This window comes from Rhipicephalus microplus, chromosome 6 (assembly GCF_043290135.1).
Source record: "Rhipicephalus microplus isolate Deutch F79 chromosome 6, USDA_Rmic, whole genome shotgun sequence".
NCBI lineage: Eukaryota > Metazoa > Arthropoda > Arachnida > Ixodida > Ixodidae > Rhipicephalus > Rhipicephalus microplus.
This window is the reverse complement of record NC_134705.1, coordinates 119,736,390-119,753,363: the sequence shown is the minus strand read 5'-3', so window position 1 is coordinate 119,753,363 and position 16,974 is coordinate 119,736,390. Positions and strand designations below refer to the sequence as shown.

At 44.2% G+C, this 16,974-nt stretch overlaps 1 protein-coding gene across 2 annotated transcripts in view; it reads right to left on the bottom strand.

Moving 5' to 3' along the window:
- Positions 1-16,229, bottom strand: part of LOC119168024 (uncharacterized) — a 40,968-nt gene extending 24,739 nt beyond the window's left edge. For both annotated transcript variants that reach the window (XM_075866487.1, XM_075866489.1), the window contains exons 1-5: positions 16,021-16,229; positions 14,754-14,826; positions 11,557-11,825; positions 8,960-9,037; positions 5,664-5,715 (exon numbers count right to left, since the gene is read on the bottom strand). In XM_075866487.1, coding sequence (XP_075722602.1) covers positions 5,687-5,715; positions 8,960-9,037; positions 11,557-11,825; positions 14,754-14,815 — 438 coding nt within the window. In that variant the 5' untranslated portion in view covers positions 14,816-14,826; positions 16,021-16,229 and the 3' untranslated portion in view covers positions 5,664-5,686. The remainder of the gene's footprint in view (positions 1-5,663; positions 5,716-8,959; positions 9,038-11,556; positions 11,826-14,753; positions 14,827-16,020) is intronic.
- Positions 16,230-16,974: the final 745 nt, after the last annotated feature.

The window sequence follows — 16,974 nt, the reverse complement described above, 5'->3', positions numbered from 1 at the left end:
GTGAGCTGCTCACGGCTGGTTATTTTTTCATCCACTTTTCTTTCTTCTTATTTACATTCCATTGTTTCTAATAACTTCCCCTGTACATTCCTTGACTTCACTGTCTGTTAGAACTCATATATATATATATATATATATATATATATATATATATATATATATATATATATATATATATAGCTTACCTACAACTAGTGGTAACCAGACACGCGGTGCCTCCGCGCATGAGCGGACTAGTGAAGGAAGTAAGGATGAATCTATACCCAGCGGACCAGTCCTTGAATCCTGTCGAAATAATTGCCCCTCGGAGAACGGCTCGTAGGCTTGCCAACTACCGGGCGTCCATCGTTCTCCTTCACAATCTACTACGAAGTCAACCTCAGACGATCACGTTCAGCCGATTCTAGGGTTGTCGAAATCGCCCGTGACGTGCAACAATCACTTGCCTCGAGCATCGGACAACCAGCTACCCTCTAGCCAGCCCAACGACACGATTCCTGCAGTAATACAGTCGACGACGGACAATGCGCTTTCGAACCCGCCATGTCTACAACAGCCGATGCCTACTACGTCCAAAACTGTCAGTGTTTCGACTTCTGGTGCCCCTACTGCTCAAGCCTCCTGCTGCTTACTGCGAACTCATCGCACCGATGGCCCTCTAAAAAGCAAGGCCCAGTGACTACCATCTAATCGTCGGAGTGGCTATGAAAAGAGAAAAGAAGAGAAAAGCGAGCCCCGTTATTGTCTGCTTCAAAGAGCGACACCGCCACAGTAGCTCACGAGGGATGGGGGTGAGGAGGGATAAAAAGGATAGGAGTAAAGATGTGGGAAAGCCGAAGAAGGAGAAGAGAAGAAGAGACGTGTGGTAAGCCACAGCGAGCGAGGACAAATCGAGGGGATAGAAGAGATAGGAAAGATGGAGCACGGTCACTGGAGTCCGAGGACGGGGCGCACCTGCGAGAGCTCCTTTCGGCGTCGGTGGATGGCGTAGAACAAGTCCAGTAAATCAGAGCTGCACTGTCGTCGGAGGTGGAAGGTCGTCGGTGGCAGGAGATGACGTAGGGCGAGTCCAGTCGGCCAGAGCCACGCTGACGCGGGAGATCGCAAGCGCGCGGAGCGCGCGAGCGCACGACCGGTCAACTCGAAATCCAGCAAGCGAGTCCCATCTAATCGTCCTTGTAAAGATTCTTCCGACTACTCTGTATCTAGAATATTCTTAAAAATTCGCAAAGTGATAGAAAAGCGGATACGGTGCGAATTGCATATCTCTACGTTAAAACTTATTTAGAAGCTAGCATTGTGCCTAGAGGCCTCCGCATTGTCATAAAACCCGCCACAGCTAGCATGTCTGATTTTGAGGTTTTCGCGTGGAACGAGGTGCTCTCGAGAGCTACTTTTGATTTGGTGCGCATTGTCATTCGGCATTACGAAACATCACTCAAAGCCATTCGTAACCAAGAAAGCCAATTACTTTCTCATCATAAACTCGCCATCCATGAATGCGCGCTGCTGGCAGCATACCGCCGAAAAAAATCAGATGAAGTATATGCAGCTAAAATAAAGAAGCTTGTCAGGGACAAAGTTATTACGCCTTATACTCCCCCGATAAGGTATACCGCTAAAATTTCTTCGAAATCGATTAACTACAGACCTCTAGGTGACCTCCTGTCATCAGCTAACGTAGTCGACCTGTTTTCGTATGGACTTTCCGCTGATGAAATTTCGCTCTTGTCACGAGGACTCAATTTTTGCCCAGTGACAGGAGGTTTTAGTGAATTCCAGCTGATGAAAGATTTGCCAGAAATTCAGGACTGAGAGAATACTTCCTTGACAAAAGCCCTGCTAATGCGCCTACCTCTATTTTGCCATCTTACAAACATTGGACCCCCCCTACCCAACGAAATAACTTCCTAGACCTCTATATCTCTGCCGTTCAACGCGATGTGCTACATATTTACCGCAAACAGGTTCCGTTTAAGAGAAACCTTTCAATCAACGAAACCGCAGCAATGCAGCAACTGAAAGGTCTTGGTGGTATCATAATTGAACGAGCTGATAAAGGCGGAGCTGTGGTACTACTAAACAAACACGATTATGACAGCGAAGCTTCCAGACAGCTTTCCAACAGCACTTTTTACAGGCGGCTAGACGAAGACCCCACTGAGCAGCTCAAATCTATCGTTATACGCATGCTAACTAACCTCATTGAAAAGCGAAAAATTCCCAATTCCGCTCTGCATAGCCCCGTTCCAATGAGTCCAGTCGCGGGGCGCTTTTACCTCCTGCCAAAAGTACATAACTCAGGAAACCCTGGTCGACCCATCGTTTCCGGCATTGGTACAGTTACGGAACTGGTCTCCCAATTTGTAGATACAGTAATTAACCGAATTCCGTCTTCTTTTCCATCGTACATCAAAGACACAAACCACTTCTTGTCCGACATCGTTGACCTCTCTGTCCCCCCTGATTCACTCCTGGTTACCCTTGACGTAGCGTCCCTATATACGAACATTCCCCATGCAGATGGAATACGAGCAGTACTTCACTCATACGAGTCTGTCTGTGACAAAATAATTGACAGCTCGACTTTGATGTCTTGGAATCAAACAACTTTGAATTTGACGGCACTCATTACCTCCTAGTTAATGGCACCTCGATGGGCACACCCATAGGCCCTAGTTATGCCAATATTTTCATGGGCATACTCGAAAACAAATTTCTGGCAAGCCGTTCACTTAAATTAGTGTACTACAAAAGGTACATTGACGATATATTGATGATTTGGCAGCACGGTGAACCTAATTTGTTATCGTTCATTCATGATTTTAACAACACTCATCCATTCATTTCATTCTCTCATACCTACTCAGGACGAGCTATCAACATTCTTGACGTAACAGTGACAATGTGTGACGGCAAGCTTGCCACTAAAGTTTACAGAAAACCAACTGATACTCAACAGTACCTTCATTTTAATAGCAACCATGTCAAGCACTCTAAAACCAGCACACCCTATAGCCAGGCCTTCGTTTTTAAAGAATATGCTCCCAAGAAACTGATTTTAATTCCAATTGTGCGCAGCTTCAGAACGCTTTATCAAAACAGAAATACCCTTCCAAGATTATAGATGACGCCATAAAAAGGGCAAGTAACCAGGACCGCAAAACGCTTTAAAGCACCAAGAATAAACAGCCGGTCTTTTCCTGCACTAACCTTGTTCTAACATTTTCCGCGCCTGTGCAACACGTAAATGCCATTTTAAGAAAGCACCATAACATACTTTTAAAAGAGAACGACTTAAATCAATTTTCCCAGAACCACCAAGTGTGACGTACAGAAGAGCGCAAAATCTGCGTGACCTACTCATGTCGTCAAAAAGCGTACGCAGTAAACCTACTGGCTGCCGTCCTTGCAACAAACCTCGTTGCAAAGTCTGCCAGCATATGACCACTTCACTTACCGCAAACAGCACCGCATCTAAGTTCAGCGTGAAAATAAATGGTGACTATAACTGCGACACGCGTAATGTAGTTTACCTCCTGGAATGCTTGATCAGTGGAATGCAGTACGTAGGCGAAACCGAAACACCCTTCTGATATCGGTTTAACAATCACAAAGCTCATATCTCTTCACTTCCTCACCTTCCAATATCAAAGCATGCTAACGCAATTGGCCACTCATTTGACCACATTAGAGCCACAATTCTGGAGTTTGGCTTCCGAACGCATCATGACAGGGAAGTGCGCGAATAATTTGTCATCTTTAAGTTCAATACAATCGCAGGTGGTTTAAATGAGAGTACGGGAAAACTTAGCGTCTTGCATAACTGACCGTTGTAGATGTTATTGCTTGTACCAGCTGTAATCCTTGTGCACGTGTCGTGACTTGTTAATTGATTGCTTATAAGTAGGATGTGATACAGGGGCCCCCATATAGATTTCATGTCTGATTGTTGTACTTGTTTTTATGATGTTTGCACTCACGTGATCATTGCAAGCGAAACGTATGCGCTTATATGCTGTTGCACCACTGTTACATCTGTTATTCTGACAAAGGCCGGTCCCACGGCCGAAACGTAACTGGTTTTCGACGTGTGTCTTCTTTTTATTCATATATATATATATATATATATATATATATATATATATATATATATATATATATATATATATATATATATATATATATATACACGCACAAGTAGCCTTATTATGGTCTTCTACTGTGGCCGCGCCGCAGACAGAAATCTTGGTTACTTAGCAAGCGCCTGTTTACTACAATTATTACTTCTCCTAAACATGCTAGCAATAATTGCTTCGTAAAACATTGAAATATGTTGCTATCGCATCCATTACAATAGCCCTTTTGGCGAAAATGTGACTTTTTTATACTGTGCGAAGCAGACATCATCAACTGCATATATCAGCAAGTTGTGGGGATGGCACGCTTACACAAAGCTCCCCCAGATAGGAAGATAGGAAATGCGTTATGTTTCTGTAATGTCATGGATGATTCGAGTTTCGCTCTTCTTAATGACAAAAGTGTTGTTAGGTCAGGACAGCAATCTTGACGGGTATAGAATGGCTACCAAAAAGCCTTTTAAAATCCTTTCCTTTACGCACGTTTTTTTTACAATAGCTGCAATATCCTTTAGGCCGTTGTTGACACATCTCTCGATTTGGCCAGCGTGTACACTTTTCCACACTTATGAACACTTTCCACGCAATCAGCATTACGGTTTTGGTGCTGGGAATATCTCAGCACCAAAAAGGCCGTCTAAACTCTGCAGAACGACGGAACCGGGGAAAGGACGCTACAGGTATGTGGCACAAGGCCCTTTGTTAATTGCGCGAAAAGGGTCTTGTTGAGTGTAGAAAAGTATACGTTGGTGAAACGAGAAATACATTAACGACGGGCTAAGGGAGCATGCAGCTGATTCAAAAAGCATGAGTAAAGAAAGGAATTTTTAATGTTTTCTTGACAGCCATTTTAAAATCTGTCAGAGTTGCTCTCTCGATCTAACGAATACTACCATCATTAAAAAGACCAAAAAGCAAAACACGCTTGATGTCACAGAAGCGGAACGCATTCCCTATCCGGGGAGGGCTGTACAAGCACGGTTTCTCGACAGCCTACCGATACAGAGACGGCGTATATATGTACGCATGTGCGGTGAATGTCGTCGGTTTCGGGCAGTATAAGTACACGTGCAGTTTTTCAATAAAAGTTGTTGAAAGTTCAGTGCTCGTCATAGTCCCTTGTGTTCTTTCTGTTAAGTATGTTTTCAGCTGCGGTGTGCCAGAAGCGAGCGTCCTTGAGCTCACTTAGTTTCTAAAACGGCTATATTTGTCACCGGTAAAGCGCACTTTCTCAACTTTGCATAGAAATCACGAGTCAAGGAGAAAGAATGAAAGAAACCTTCGATTTCTGAATGCTACAAGAAATCCTTACTATTATTCTCAGGCACTGCGCCATGCTCCCGACCGGGTTGCAGAAATTAGGTGTCTTTTCTTATCTTCTAACCACTACCACCACCACTATTATTCATACTGAGTCTTAATACATCACGCAGTCTTAAGCTATTGGAGCTGACCAGTATGAACGTATTAGAGGCTGATAAAAAAATAAACTTAAGTCATGTACTGTTACCGACGTACGCTCACCCCGTGGAAATAGGCAGCCGTCCTCAAGAACTCTTGACATGCTGGCCTCCTTCTGTTGAACAAAAAAAGAACGCAGAAACTTACGGTTCTTCAAATGGCGTCCTGATCGAAAGGAAGTTCTAAGGCAACCTTATCAGAAACCTGGGTAAAACGGCAAAGTGTTTTACATAAACACATGATTATTACAAATAACAAGGACGTGTTCGAAGTCTGTAAAAGACTACAAAATAAATTCTGAGACTATTTGACAGAATCATGTCTTGTAATGGTGCAAGTAGTACTGAGAGGTCGGGATTACAGGATACTTTAAATCATAAAAAGAAGAAGCAAGAAGCAACTAAAGCATACTAACATGTAACATTTCTCCTATTTGAAGATACAGTCGTGACTCGTGAGTAATGTAAGAAGGAACAAGAAATTCGAGTTTGAAAGGGCAAAAAAGCAATGAAAAATTTATGTCAGAGCGAAAGCTCAATGTATGACAATGCCTAATCTAGCAATATTATCAATAGCAGCGCATTACTTACCAATAAATTAAGCTGAGCGTATGACACGACGTGCGCAACAAGTGGAGCGTTTGCGAAATGATTTCGATGATGTGAGAGCGTCGGACTACAATTATTTATTAGAAATCAAACAAGCTCCAATAAAAAAAGAACTTTCCGTGGATCAAGAGCCGTAATAAAATGCTTTTTGTCCGTTTCCGTTATAGATGGCGTTACTATGGGTAATGGCGCGAATGGTTCAAAAATTGGTTAAAGTGGTTAGGCTTGGCATCTGCCGCGATATACCGGGGCCCAGTTGAACCAAGCTAGCACTACCATGGCCTCCGAGATTGCGGAAAATTGTTCAATGGTCATCGCTGCTATGTAGCTTGTGCTACTTTCGCTCTGCTGCTACTGATGTCTGCGGCTGCGTAGTGAAGATGGGTAACGTTGGGCACGGAAACAGTGACCTATAAGAGACCGCTTTCGCACGGGTGATTTGAAGTGCGCTAACGCGATGCGGACAATCAAACCGTGACTTTATTTCAAATAAGCACTTTCTTGGCACAAAACTAGCACGACGAGGGTTATAGACCACTATTTGAACAATCAACGCCGGCTATTAGCATTCCTTCAAACGGAGACATAGGTCCCCAGAAAAACATCAATTGAGACAAAACAGCCTACGGTTTAACATGAAGATTTCAAATTAGGAGAAACTTTTCAAGCATGAGGTGCCCGCCAAATATACGATTACTTGTTATGTAGCAATATAATTGCGACGTATTGTGCTTTAAAATATACATTTCTGATTTAGCATTTATTGCCATGATCACTTTGGCGCATTCCAGCTGCATTAGCGCTTGTGACCTGTCAAAGGTAATTTCAGTGTCGCCTCTCATAGTGCTCAAGACTACGCATCTGTGTACATGGTTCTTTTTTTTTTTGCTTTTTGGCCACCTCCGTAGGTTCGTGTATCCCGATGCTGAGAGTCGAACCACCGTTTCGAACTTAAAAGCGGAACGATGTAAAACTGAGCTATATACATCACGGTGGCGCGCCCTGCGTGGCGTTGCTAACCTATAGCACATTTATGCTGTGTGTCCCACCGGCATTTGTATACTTTTGCGCACATTTACCTTAAGTTAAACAGTTCAGTGTCCGCTGCCGGAGGTGAATCTTTCGAGCGTTCGCATGCCGCTGCGGTGCTGTCAAGCTACATTGCAGTTATGCTATCAATCACAGTCGAACCCACTTATATCACCAGTGAAGTGCCCCGAAAATTTTATTGTTATAACTGATCAGTGTTATAAGAGGGTTGCACGAAAAAAATCACAGCGTATCCACGGAGTGAATGATGATGAGTGGGGAGAAGTGTCCGTCTGTCCATCTGTCCACGTTTCCATGTGTTCGTCCGTCCTTGCATGCGTCCATGCGTTCGATCGCGTTCGAGAACGCAGAAGGCGCCCGTGTAACACCGACGAGGCACGAGCTAAGGAAGCCGAGCGCAAGCGTCTTCAACGCACCCGCCGCTGTGCTTCGTCCACGTTCCACCAACAATCCGCCACACATGACGACAACCCAGGAGACAGAGAGGCACTCGTTCTCCGCGTACCCAGGCACAGCCCGCGCAGCAGCCAATCGGAGAGTAGCGGTACAGTGCCATTAAGAATGCCCCAATTCAACTGCGGTTTGTATCTACTTCTATGAGACAGCGCCGTTTATTATACTGTTCGGGAAATATTGGCTTCTCTTTCTCGTCTCTTCTTCTCTCAGTTACAGGTGACGCATGACAAGGCCAGACTAAGAGGAGCTTACCCCTAAAAAATGCAACAGAGGGGATGATATGCTGTTGAAATAAAAACATAACTATCGCTTGGGCTTCCTTGTTAGTCCTTTTGATAGCATCTACTGAGGCACTACGTACGAATAGCGGGGCGTTTGCTAGCGTTTGCCATGGATAAAGAGAGCAGAATTTCTGCTCAGTGGCACAAAAGAGCGCAGATCCTCAACTCATCGAATCGCAATATAGTCACCTGGCAATCAGCGGTTGAGAAGAGCGAACAGAAGAAGGCCAAACATACTGTGGAGACACCGAAAAAAAAGGGAGGAACGTCTAACAAAGCGGCGTCGCCATGCAGAAGGCTGGTTGACTGATAATACGGTGAAACTCCGTGAAAGTGCTAGTCCGACTCGGTACTTGAATACGAGCTTCGTAAACAGTTCGTTTAGATATGTGTGCGACGAATGGACAGCCTCTGCTACAAGAAAGGCTTGGCGCCGGTAATTAGTTCCTTGCGTGAAACGTTCAGCTTAGCCGACGCCCCCTTAGCTCACGCTATGTATAACCTGGCGTATCCGAACGAAGTCACTGCGCCTGTACGTTTCATTACGCCGTTTCGTGCAACCGTTTAAGCGCTTAACGGTGGTAGAACATATAGCCAAGCGTGTTATTTTGACGTGTGTGTAGTTAACCAGCCAATACAATTTTCCGCGCTTGGTGGCGACCACGCCTCAATGTTTCTGGAGCTTCCAGATTGCTTAGGATGATTTCCTTAAGATTGCATGCAGGACGTGAATAGTCTAGTTTTCCTCTTTTTTTCGAGAGTTGATTGTCAAGTTTACAGACGGTGGATGCAAGACCTGTTTGCCGCTATCAATATGCAGGGCATATAGTTAGCGTTATCATTTTTCGTGGGCACACGATCACTCGAGTAAAAAGTCATCTTGAATACACCTATTACTGCCTTCGTCAACGCCATGACCATGTGGCGATATTACGGTGCTAGCTACGACAGAGAATCAACTCACCGAAGCACTGTCGAGTGACCAGGGCTGTCATCACCACGGCGATGGTGAGGGTAAGAAGTGACAGCACAGACAGTGAGCCTGCAAAAGTGACAAAACAAATTTATGGGCAGCGAAGGGGGTGGCACTGAACTGCGCTAGCAAGTGCATAGGTGTTGGTGATTATAATTATTGCTTTTAGGCCTAAGTTGTGTTCAATGTAGGGAGCGTTACAAAAAAAAAACCTGTCCACGTACTCTTCAATGAAACTGAAGTAGTGATTCAATGAACTATTATCATTTTACTATAGTTAAACTAAATAGTTACGGACTTTCTCTTGATTATCTACTTATTATTTAAAACGTATTTAGTAGACATAAATACTATCTGCCGGATATATTTCAAAACTGGGATACTAAACTAGAATAAGTGCCCTAATTATTTCCCTGAAGTGAAAGAAGCTGCCTCAATGGAAAAAGGGAACAGCGCGAACGCTTCTGCAATGGCTCCATTCACACGTGGCTTCGCTTTCTGGAGTTTACCAGGTTGGCAGCGTACATAGAATACATGCTAAACGTTGGTAGCCTTGAAAAAACAACCAGGGATTTTGTTCTAGCAGGTGGTATCCCAAAGACATACAAAATTCGCAATACGGTTTCCGAAAAGATAAGTCCACTGAGCTCGCATTGCTCACGCAAAACGAAATAATTCTTTAGGTGTTCGAAAGTCAAAACTTGGTTTTTGGTATCTTTTTGGAGTTTGCGAAATCATTTGACCTCATTAACTACAACATGCTAATTAAAGAATTGAAGCACTATGGCATTCGAGGAAAAAACTTTGTTGCTTATCACATCTTATTTGCAACATCTTACGCTGTTTGTCATGGTTAATGTTCACTAATATTCAATTAACCCAGTTAATGAAGGTGTACCACTGGGGAGCATTCTTTGTCCTTTTCTCTTGGTTCTTTATATTGATGATGTTGTTCACATGATCGTACGGCAAGACATATATTATACGCTGATAATGCTAAACTCTCTTTCGATGACTCGGATGTTGCACGTCTTTCGGATCGGGCAAATGAAGCACTTCATTTCATTCACTCGCGGGCTACTAGCAATGATCTAAAACTAAACATCAGTAAAACTAAGGCCGTTTTGTTTCACTTGCGGAACAATTCCTGTGTGATCCCCCAATCAGTGCTCAATATTTCTGAAATGGAAGTTGTAAATACATTCAAGACACTAGATGAATTTTTCTCAAGTAACTTGTCCAGGGATGATCGCATCAATTAATTGCTCAAAGATCTGTCAAAGATAACTGGCCTTATGCGTCGACATTGCTTTACCTTCGCTCTTGCAATTAAGAATATAACATACAATGCTACATTTTCCTCCACTTTGACTTATGGTGCACTGGTCTGTAGGACAATAAAACAAGAACATATAAAAAACTGCTGTTACTACAAAAGCATGCAATACGCATAGTTTTTACCGATCCTTACCTAAGTCACACACAGGACATGTTCGAAAAGCTTGAAATTTAAGCGTACAAGACATGTACAATTTCAGATTACCTCGGTAACCCAAGTTGGAAACAAAAAAAATTTCCCCTTCTAAAGACATTGGAGAAATTGACAAAAAATGACCCAGCATACTACACACGCCATCCTGAGATATGGAAAGTTCAAAAGTGCCACACGACTTATTGAAAGTAAATGCTCGGGTACACATTACCTACACTACTAAATGAAATTGCCAGAAATAGTAACGACGTAGCTTCAATGACTCTCAATCAGTTACGAGATATGTATGTGCAACAATGATTGTTTTGTAGTTCTAGGTATTACATATGCTTGCTGTCTTTATTTGAAATTTAGTGAATGACCAATAGTTCCGACATGTAAAGAATGAATATGTTAAATAATAAAAATTGCAATCTAAAAAAGTTCTTGCTGTCCTGATGTTAATAAGTCAACTACTAAGAATTGCAATCCAGAAAAGTTATGACAATTATGTTTATGTATGGTTTTTTATTGATGTGTAAACGTACTTTTTCGTGCTCTTTTCTTTGTTCCTTCTTTCTCTGTTCATAAGTTGCATTTTATTTTTATTGTTGTTGTAATCTCCACCACTGTATGCCATAGTCTGGTGCACGGATCTAGTCAAGCCTTCTCAGGCTTTCTGTCCATGCGACAAACATCTCTCAGGCGTTGAATAAACTGGATTGGTTTGAATTGAAGATCGCCGATTCAAATTGTAACCACTGACTTTCGAAAGGCCATGAGGCAGGTACAATATACTGAGGCCCTATTCGCAAAAGAATGCAAATTTGTAACAGCGAAGCTGCTTAAGCCAATCGTACCATGCATGTGAGGCCTGTAAGAAAATCATCACCAATAACAGGTTTGTGTCACAAAAACTGAGCAAACATCCCTCTCGCAACCGGTCGACTAAAGATAAAAAAAGGAAACATTTAGCGCCGCAACAAATGGCTGTGAAGCGACGGTGGCAAGCTGAAGACTGCGGGTACGTACAGTGAGGGATTGGGCCCGGGCAAGGCAACGGTGGCCACGAGAAGGCCCCGAAGCAATGTAAGGTCTCGATAAAAGAGCATCTTACCTGCGTCGCCCTTGCCTCCGGTCTTTTTGTCGTCCGGATTTTGAGGACTCGGAGCTGGACCGGGAGCTGGACCTGGACCAGGAGGTGGTGGTATAGCCGACTCGTGGACCGGCACCGCTATGGCTTTTTTCCTGTCGATGTCCAAGTCGGCGTGACTCGCCCTGGTGTCGACGCAGTAGACCGAGAACCACGTGAAGTCGTTCCAGTTTTTACCGGTGGGCAGCGATAGCGTTACGTCTGTCTTGGCGATCCTGGGAAGCTTGTCTGTACTGCATGCGCGGATGGAATAACACAGGGCGCCGATTGCTAATCGGTAAACCCCGGTGAAAGCGGACGTTTCCGCGAGCATCTCCGAGCACAGCAACGCCATATAGGCACTTCGATCTTGAGCACCCGTTTTTTTTTTTAAAAAACAAGTTAGACACATCCTCAAATAGTTGTAGGGCTTACCGTGCCTGAACCGCAATATGGTCTTGACACAACTGTGTTTGACACAATGTCGACAAAAAGTAAAAGACAACGCACAGATCATCATCATCATCATCATCAGCCTGACTACGTCCACTGCAGGACAAAGGCCTCTCCCATGTTCCGCCAGTTAACCCGGTCCCGCACAGATATGCCCTATCAAAATGTAGGAGAGGACGGCGGCCACCGTATGCTAATTAGTAGAGAATCGGACACGTTATTCCAAGGCTGCACGTTTGATCGCTGCCAGGCGGCAAGTTGCATTTCATTCTGTTTAATTTTGTTATGCTTAAACTGCAGTCATTACAAACATGGTCTCTGTACCTTCCGTGGCTTGATTTTTAGTTCTCATTACCAATGCCAGAAGCCGCACAGTGAAAAATGCACCGTACAACAAACGCACTAGAAGAACATTGTGTGGCTCTCAGTGCGCTTTGAATTCACCCTGTGGTGTTACCATTGATAATCGAACAGACTGGTACTTTACAAACATCTTCTCGCTCCCTACATTGTTTGATTGCGGTGTACATTGCTTGTTCCCGCCATTTTGTACGGGGCCGTGGTTCGAACCAAGCTCCCGTAGAGGACTTTGCCTGACCCCAGCCCTCAGCATCCCAAAGAATGGAACGTAGGAAAGAAAAAAAAGCTTCGAAGTACTTACCCTTCATGGTCTTAGTCAGTGTAGCAGCCTTGAGTAAAGTTACCCGCAAACGTTTTCAGTACAAGTAGGGCATATTCAAAATGTGCAGGACAATCTATCGACAAACCCGTAATGTCGATCCGCAATGTTTAGTTGGGCGCGACAACAAAACGAGCCTCATATCGCATCCTTTCAGGTGCTAGCTGCTGTTTATTTAATCTTCGTTCTGCGATAACTTCCGATTTCTACTTGTGTTGTTCACGCAACGAGGAATCCCTGATAATGCCGAGAACAAGGCGTCACCGTCGAGCAGCCGTAGTATCACCAATATCAATCAAATATATCAGTCACCCGAACGAGGAAAATAAACTACTGACACCAGCTTGTTCTGTCAACAATATTGGCTTTGCACTTTAGTTCGCAAATGATAATCGGGCATGCGATAAACTGCTCTTCAACCTCACTGAGGGAGCCGGATCGATCAACTTTAGCTTGCGGACGTTTCAGCTCAACGAAAACTAGAATTTACGTACACGAACTTGCAAGCAGTGCAACGGAGGCTGACGAACACAGCAACAGAAAATGAGTGCTGCCACAGGAGGCTCGATTTGCGCAAAAGTTCCAAACGGATCTCTATGCAAGATTCGCCTGCACGTCCCAAAACCACCATACGGTCATGAGATACGCCGAGGAGGGCTCCGGAAATTCCGACCATTAGGTGTTCTTTAACGTAAACTGACACCGCACAGTTCACTAGCCTCCACCGTTTCGCCTCTATCGATATGCGACTGCCGTGGCCGGGATCCGGTCAGCATTTTTAGGTCAGAACTTTCGGGTCAGCATCCACGCACCCTAGCCACTGACCTACCGAGGCGGACAACGGGCGAGTTTGTAAACATGCGCAGAACTCCGAAGTTGGTTCTCGTCAATGTATAAAAGCACAGTGAGCTTCACTGAGCATTCAGTGCTAGATTACGGAAAAAAAATGGCACGTTTCCTTAATCTGAAAGCTCCGCAAACGAGTGCAGCTCAGCCCCTCCATGGGATCTCCTTTGGAAACGGTAGCAGATGATGCCACCGTTTCGCCCAGAAAGAAAAATGGCGGACGTACTCATGGGTTGCCGAAGCACCAAACATTATGAGTATACGCCATTGGTGCCACATATATCTTTCATTGCATCAGAGTATGTATAGAATCGAGTAGCGGCATTGTCAATGTGCTATATTTATTGATGTAATGTGTTCTGGAAGTTCTGCGCCATAAGCCTATGATACATGCAATAGTTTTCTTATTTCTTCGGGTTGCTACCATCGCATTGTGAAATAGTGAAAGAAATACACATACGCAGGCTAGAGACGCTACGAACGTTTCGTCTTTCTAGCAAGTGTCAACGGCGTATTTTGCGCTACTCCGCAATGCATCCTTATCAACTAGTTCGGCTCTGCTTAAATATTGTAATCATTTTATCTACAAGTTGGAGCTCGTGACTTTACGTTTGGAATGCCACTAAAAAAAGAAAGATCTAAATTCAAACACAAAACACGCACGATGACATTCTAGCCAAGACATTCGCAGGCTCTGAGCATACCCGTACGTGGTATACGATCTCTCGATGGCACGAACGGCATCCTGCCGTATCTAAATGGAAAGTAGGCCTGAAAAAATGTGCCTTACAAAGAAAACTATCAAAAAATGGCTCCCGGTTACACACAGTTTGGTACCACTGGTGTATTCTGGTAAAATGTTATTGTCGCACGCTACAAAGCGTGCACTTCCTAAAAAAACTTGAAAACCACCCATTGGGTAAATGTGGGGCCCCAAAGTAAAATAATAAAACACTTGTGGAAGAGATGAGATTTGTAGTACGACACTAACTTTACTAGAATCTTTCAGTGGATCTCTGGCACATAAACAGGGCAGTCGTTTTTGGTTGCTAACTAGCTTCGTCAGATATGATTTTTTTCCGCCGCATATTTCTCATTCAGTTACAGCAGGTCCCCATTTCTACCAATGAGAGATGGACCTACGTATTCATGCTCCATCCTCCCGAACTCTCGTGATTTAGAAAAAAAAGAAGGCTCCTCGTACTTTTCATTGTAGAGCAGTTTGGTCATCTGAGCCACTTCTGTGCACTTATTCGGCGCTGCCATGAAGAAGGCGGCTGCAGGAAAAGAAACAACAACGAAGTAAAACCAATTACATTGCGAGAAAATATGAACGCGTCAAAACGCTCTGACAACTCAAACATTGTACATTTTGGTCAATGAAGTCGTGCACCCGGTTCTGTAAACATTATACGCATGAAGATACCGGTACCTTATTTATTTATAATAGAGGTATGATATATAAAAGTGATATATTAGAGACGCTGTAGTGAATGGATCCGAAAAATTCGGCATCTGGTGCTTCGTAACATGCACTGAGATCGCACACTACAAGGCCTCTGCTAGATGGCCTCCATCGAAAAGCGACCGCCACGGACTCTTTCTTTTCCGGCCTCCACCAGTACTGTGCGGATGTGGCTAACACCTACCACATAAAGTACGGACGTGCCTGCTCAATATTTCTTCACCCTCGTAGCCCAATCCAACCAATCAGGACTAGGAAAGGGCTCTGCTCGATTGCCAGGAACTTCCGGCCCAACAAGTCACGGTCCAGCGTGCCAGGACAGCGGTCATGACCAAGGGGACCCCTGACTAGTGACTCCACCTAGTACTGTGGAAGCTAACACACCAGAGCATGGTTTCCCTGCTCACCTCTCCGTTTTTAATAAATGTTTACCACCACCACCACCGCGACCGGGATCAAACCCGCTACCTTCGGATGAGAACCAGAGCACCCTATAGCCACTGATACACCGAGGCGGACAATGACCGCTGAAAGTACCAAGGTGCTTGTTCTTTTTCGCGCGATTTTTTTAGTTTATTCCTATCACATTTGTAGCTTCAAAGTTGCGGCGAAACTTACGTCATACTGTTGCGTAATAGTAAAAAGCGGCCGCAGTTGGACGCGCATAATACAAGTAGACATTGGTGCAGTTTACTTTTTATTCTTAGCTTGTCACCGACTATAGGCTTGTTCATTCTCCGAATCGCTTGTAGAATTTTGCAGCCAGTCTCTTGTCGAGTTTCTCGAACTTATTCACTATTTCCCAAAAATTCTGCTTATTTAGGTAATCACCATGTTCAGCAATACAACGTTTGTCGTTCACTATAGCGGCGCTTTGGTCGCTTCTAGTAGTTTAGTGCTGAAGTGAAAAAATACGTTGAGGCAATCAACAAGAAACCTGACTCAAACACTGGAGACATGCATTCAGCCAAATGGAGACGATGCTGAAAAGTAAATATGCGCTTACCTTCATAGATGCTCCTGCTTTCACTGCACAAAACAGGCGATTCTTTTTTTTTTTCAAACTTTGTTCGTATTTGAGTGACAGTTTTTGCTATCAAAATATGCTTTAAACATATAAAATTGTTGAATTTTCCACTTCATTCGGGCTTATCTTGTGATGATTACTGACTTGTTAGTTCGGTGGCATCTGGCAGCCCTGCACAGAACGCTCGCTTGTGGCCTGGCCCTGGCATGACTGTATTAATCCCATCCCGCATTATACTCTCAGGAAGGCCGAGTGAAATGCGAGATGGGGTGGTGCGCGCGAAACGTAAGACGGCACTCTAGGGCAGCGCTGTGGTATACTGTACTCACAGCCTGCGCAGCCAGCGTCGTACTGGAACTGCTTGAGCAACATCGTCGCGCTGTCCTTGAGCGTAACGTCAACAGCGCTGGTCTTTCCTAACATAGGGGACAGCTTGCCCAGGCTCTGTTCTTTCGGCAGCATGAAGTTGGGAGGCAACACCACGTGGCCGAAGTCAACCTTCATCACAGCGACAAACAAGATATCGAAATGGAAGAAATGCATAAAATAAAATAGATATAAACAATAATTTCAATGTGGTAGGAATTCCGAGATTATGTGGAATCTGGCGGCCTGGCTTAGTTTTGGCTACTCGCTCAAATCGGGAGATTTCTTGCGCCTCGATAAGCTCGTCAAGCGTATTGTGTAAACCCAGTTGACGGAAGACTTTGGTGCTGGTGCTTCGAGACAACATAGGGCTTGTTTGTGAATTATCCTGATTAGGCTATCGAGTTTTGACTTTTCTGCTGTGATCCATCGGTGGTACGTGGTCGTATAGGTGATTTGACTTAGTACGAATGATTGGATCAGACGGGTGATGCTAATCTATTTCATGCCTTTGTGTTTATTGGTAATGCGCCGAATAAGGCGCGTCGTTTTCGACACTCTGGCGTC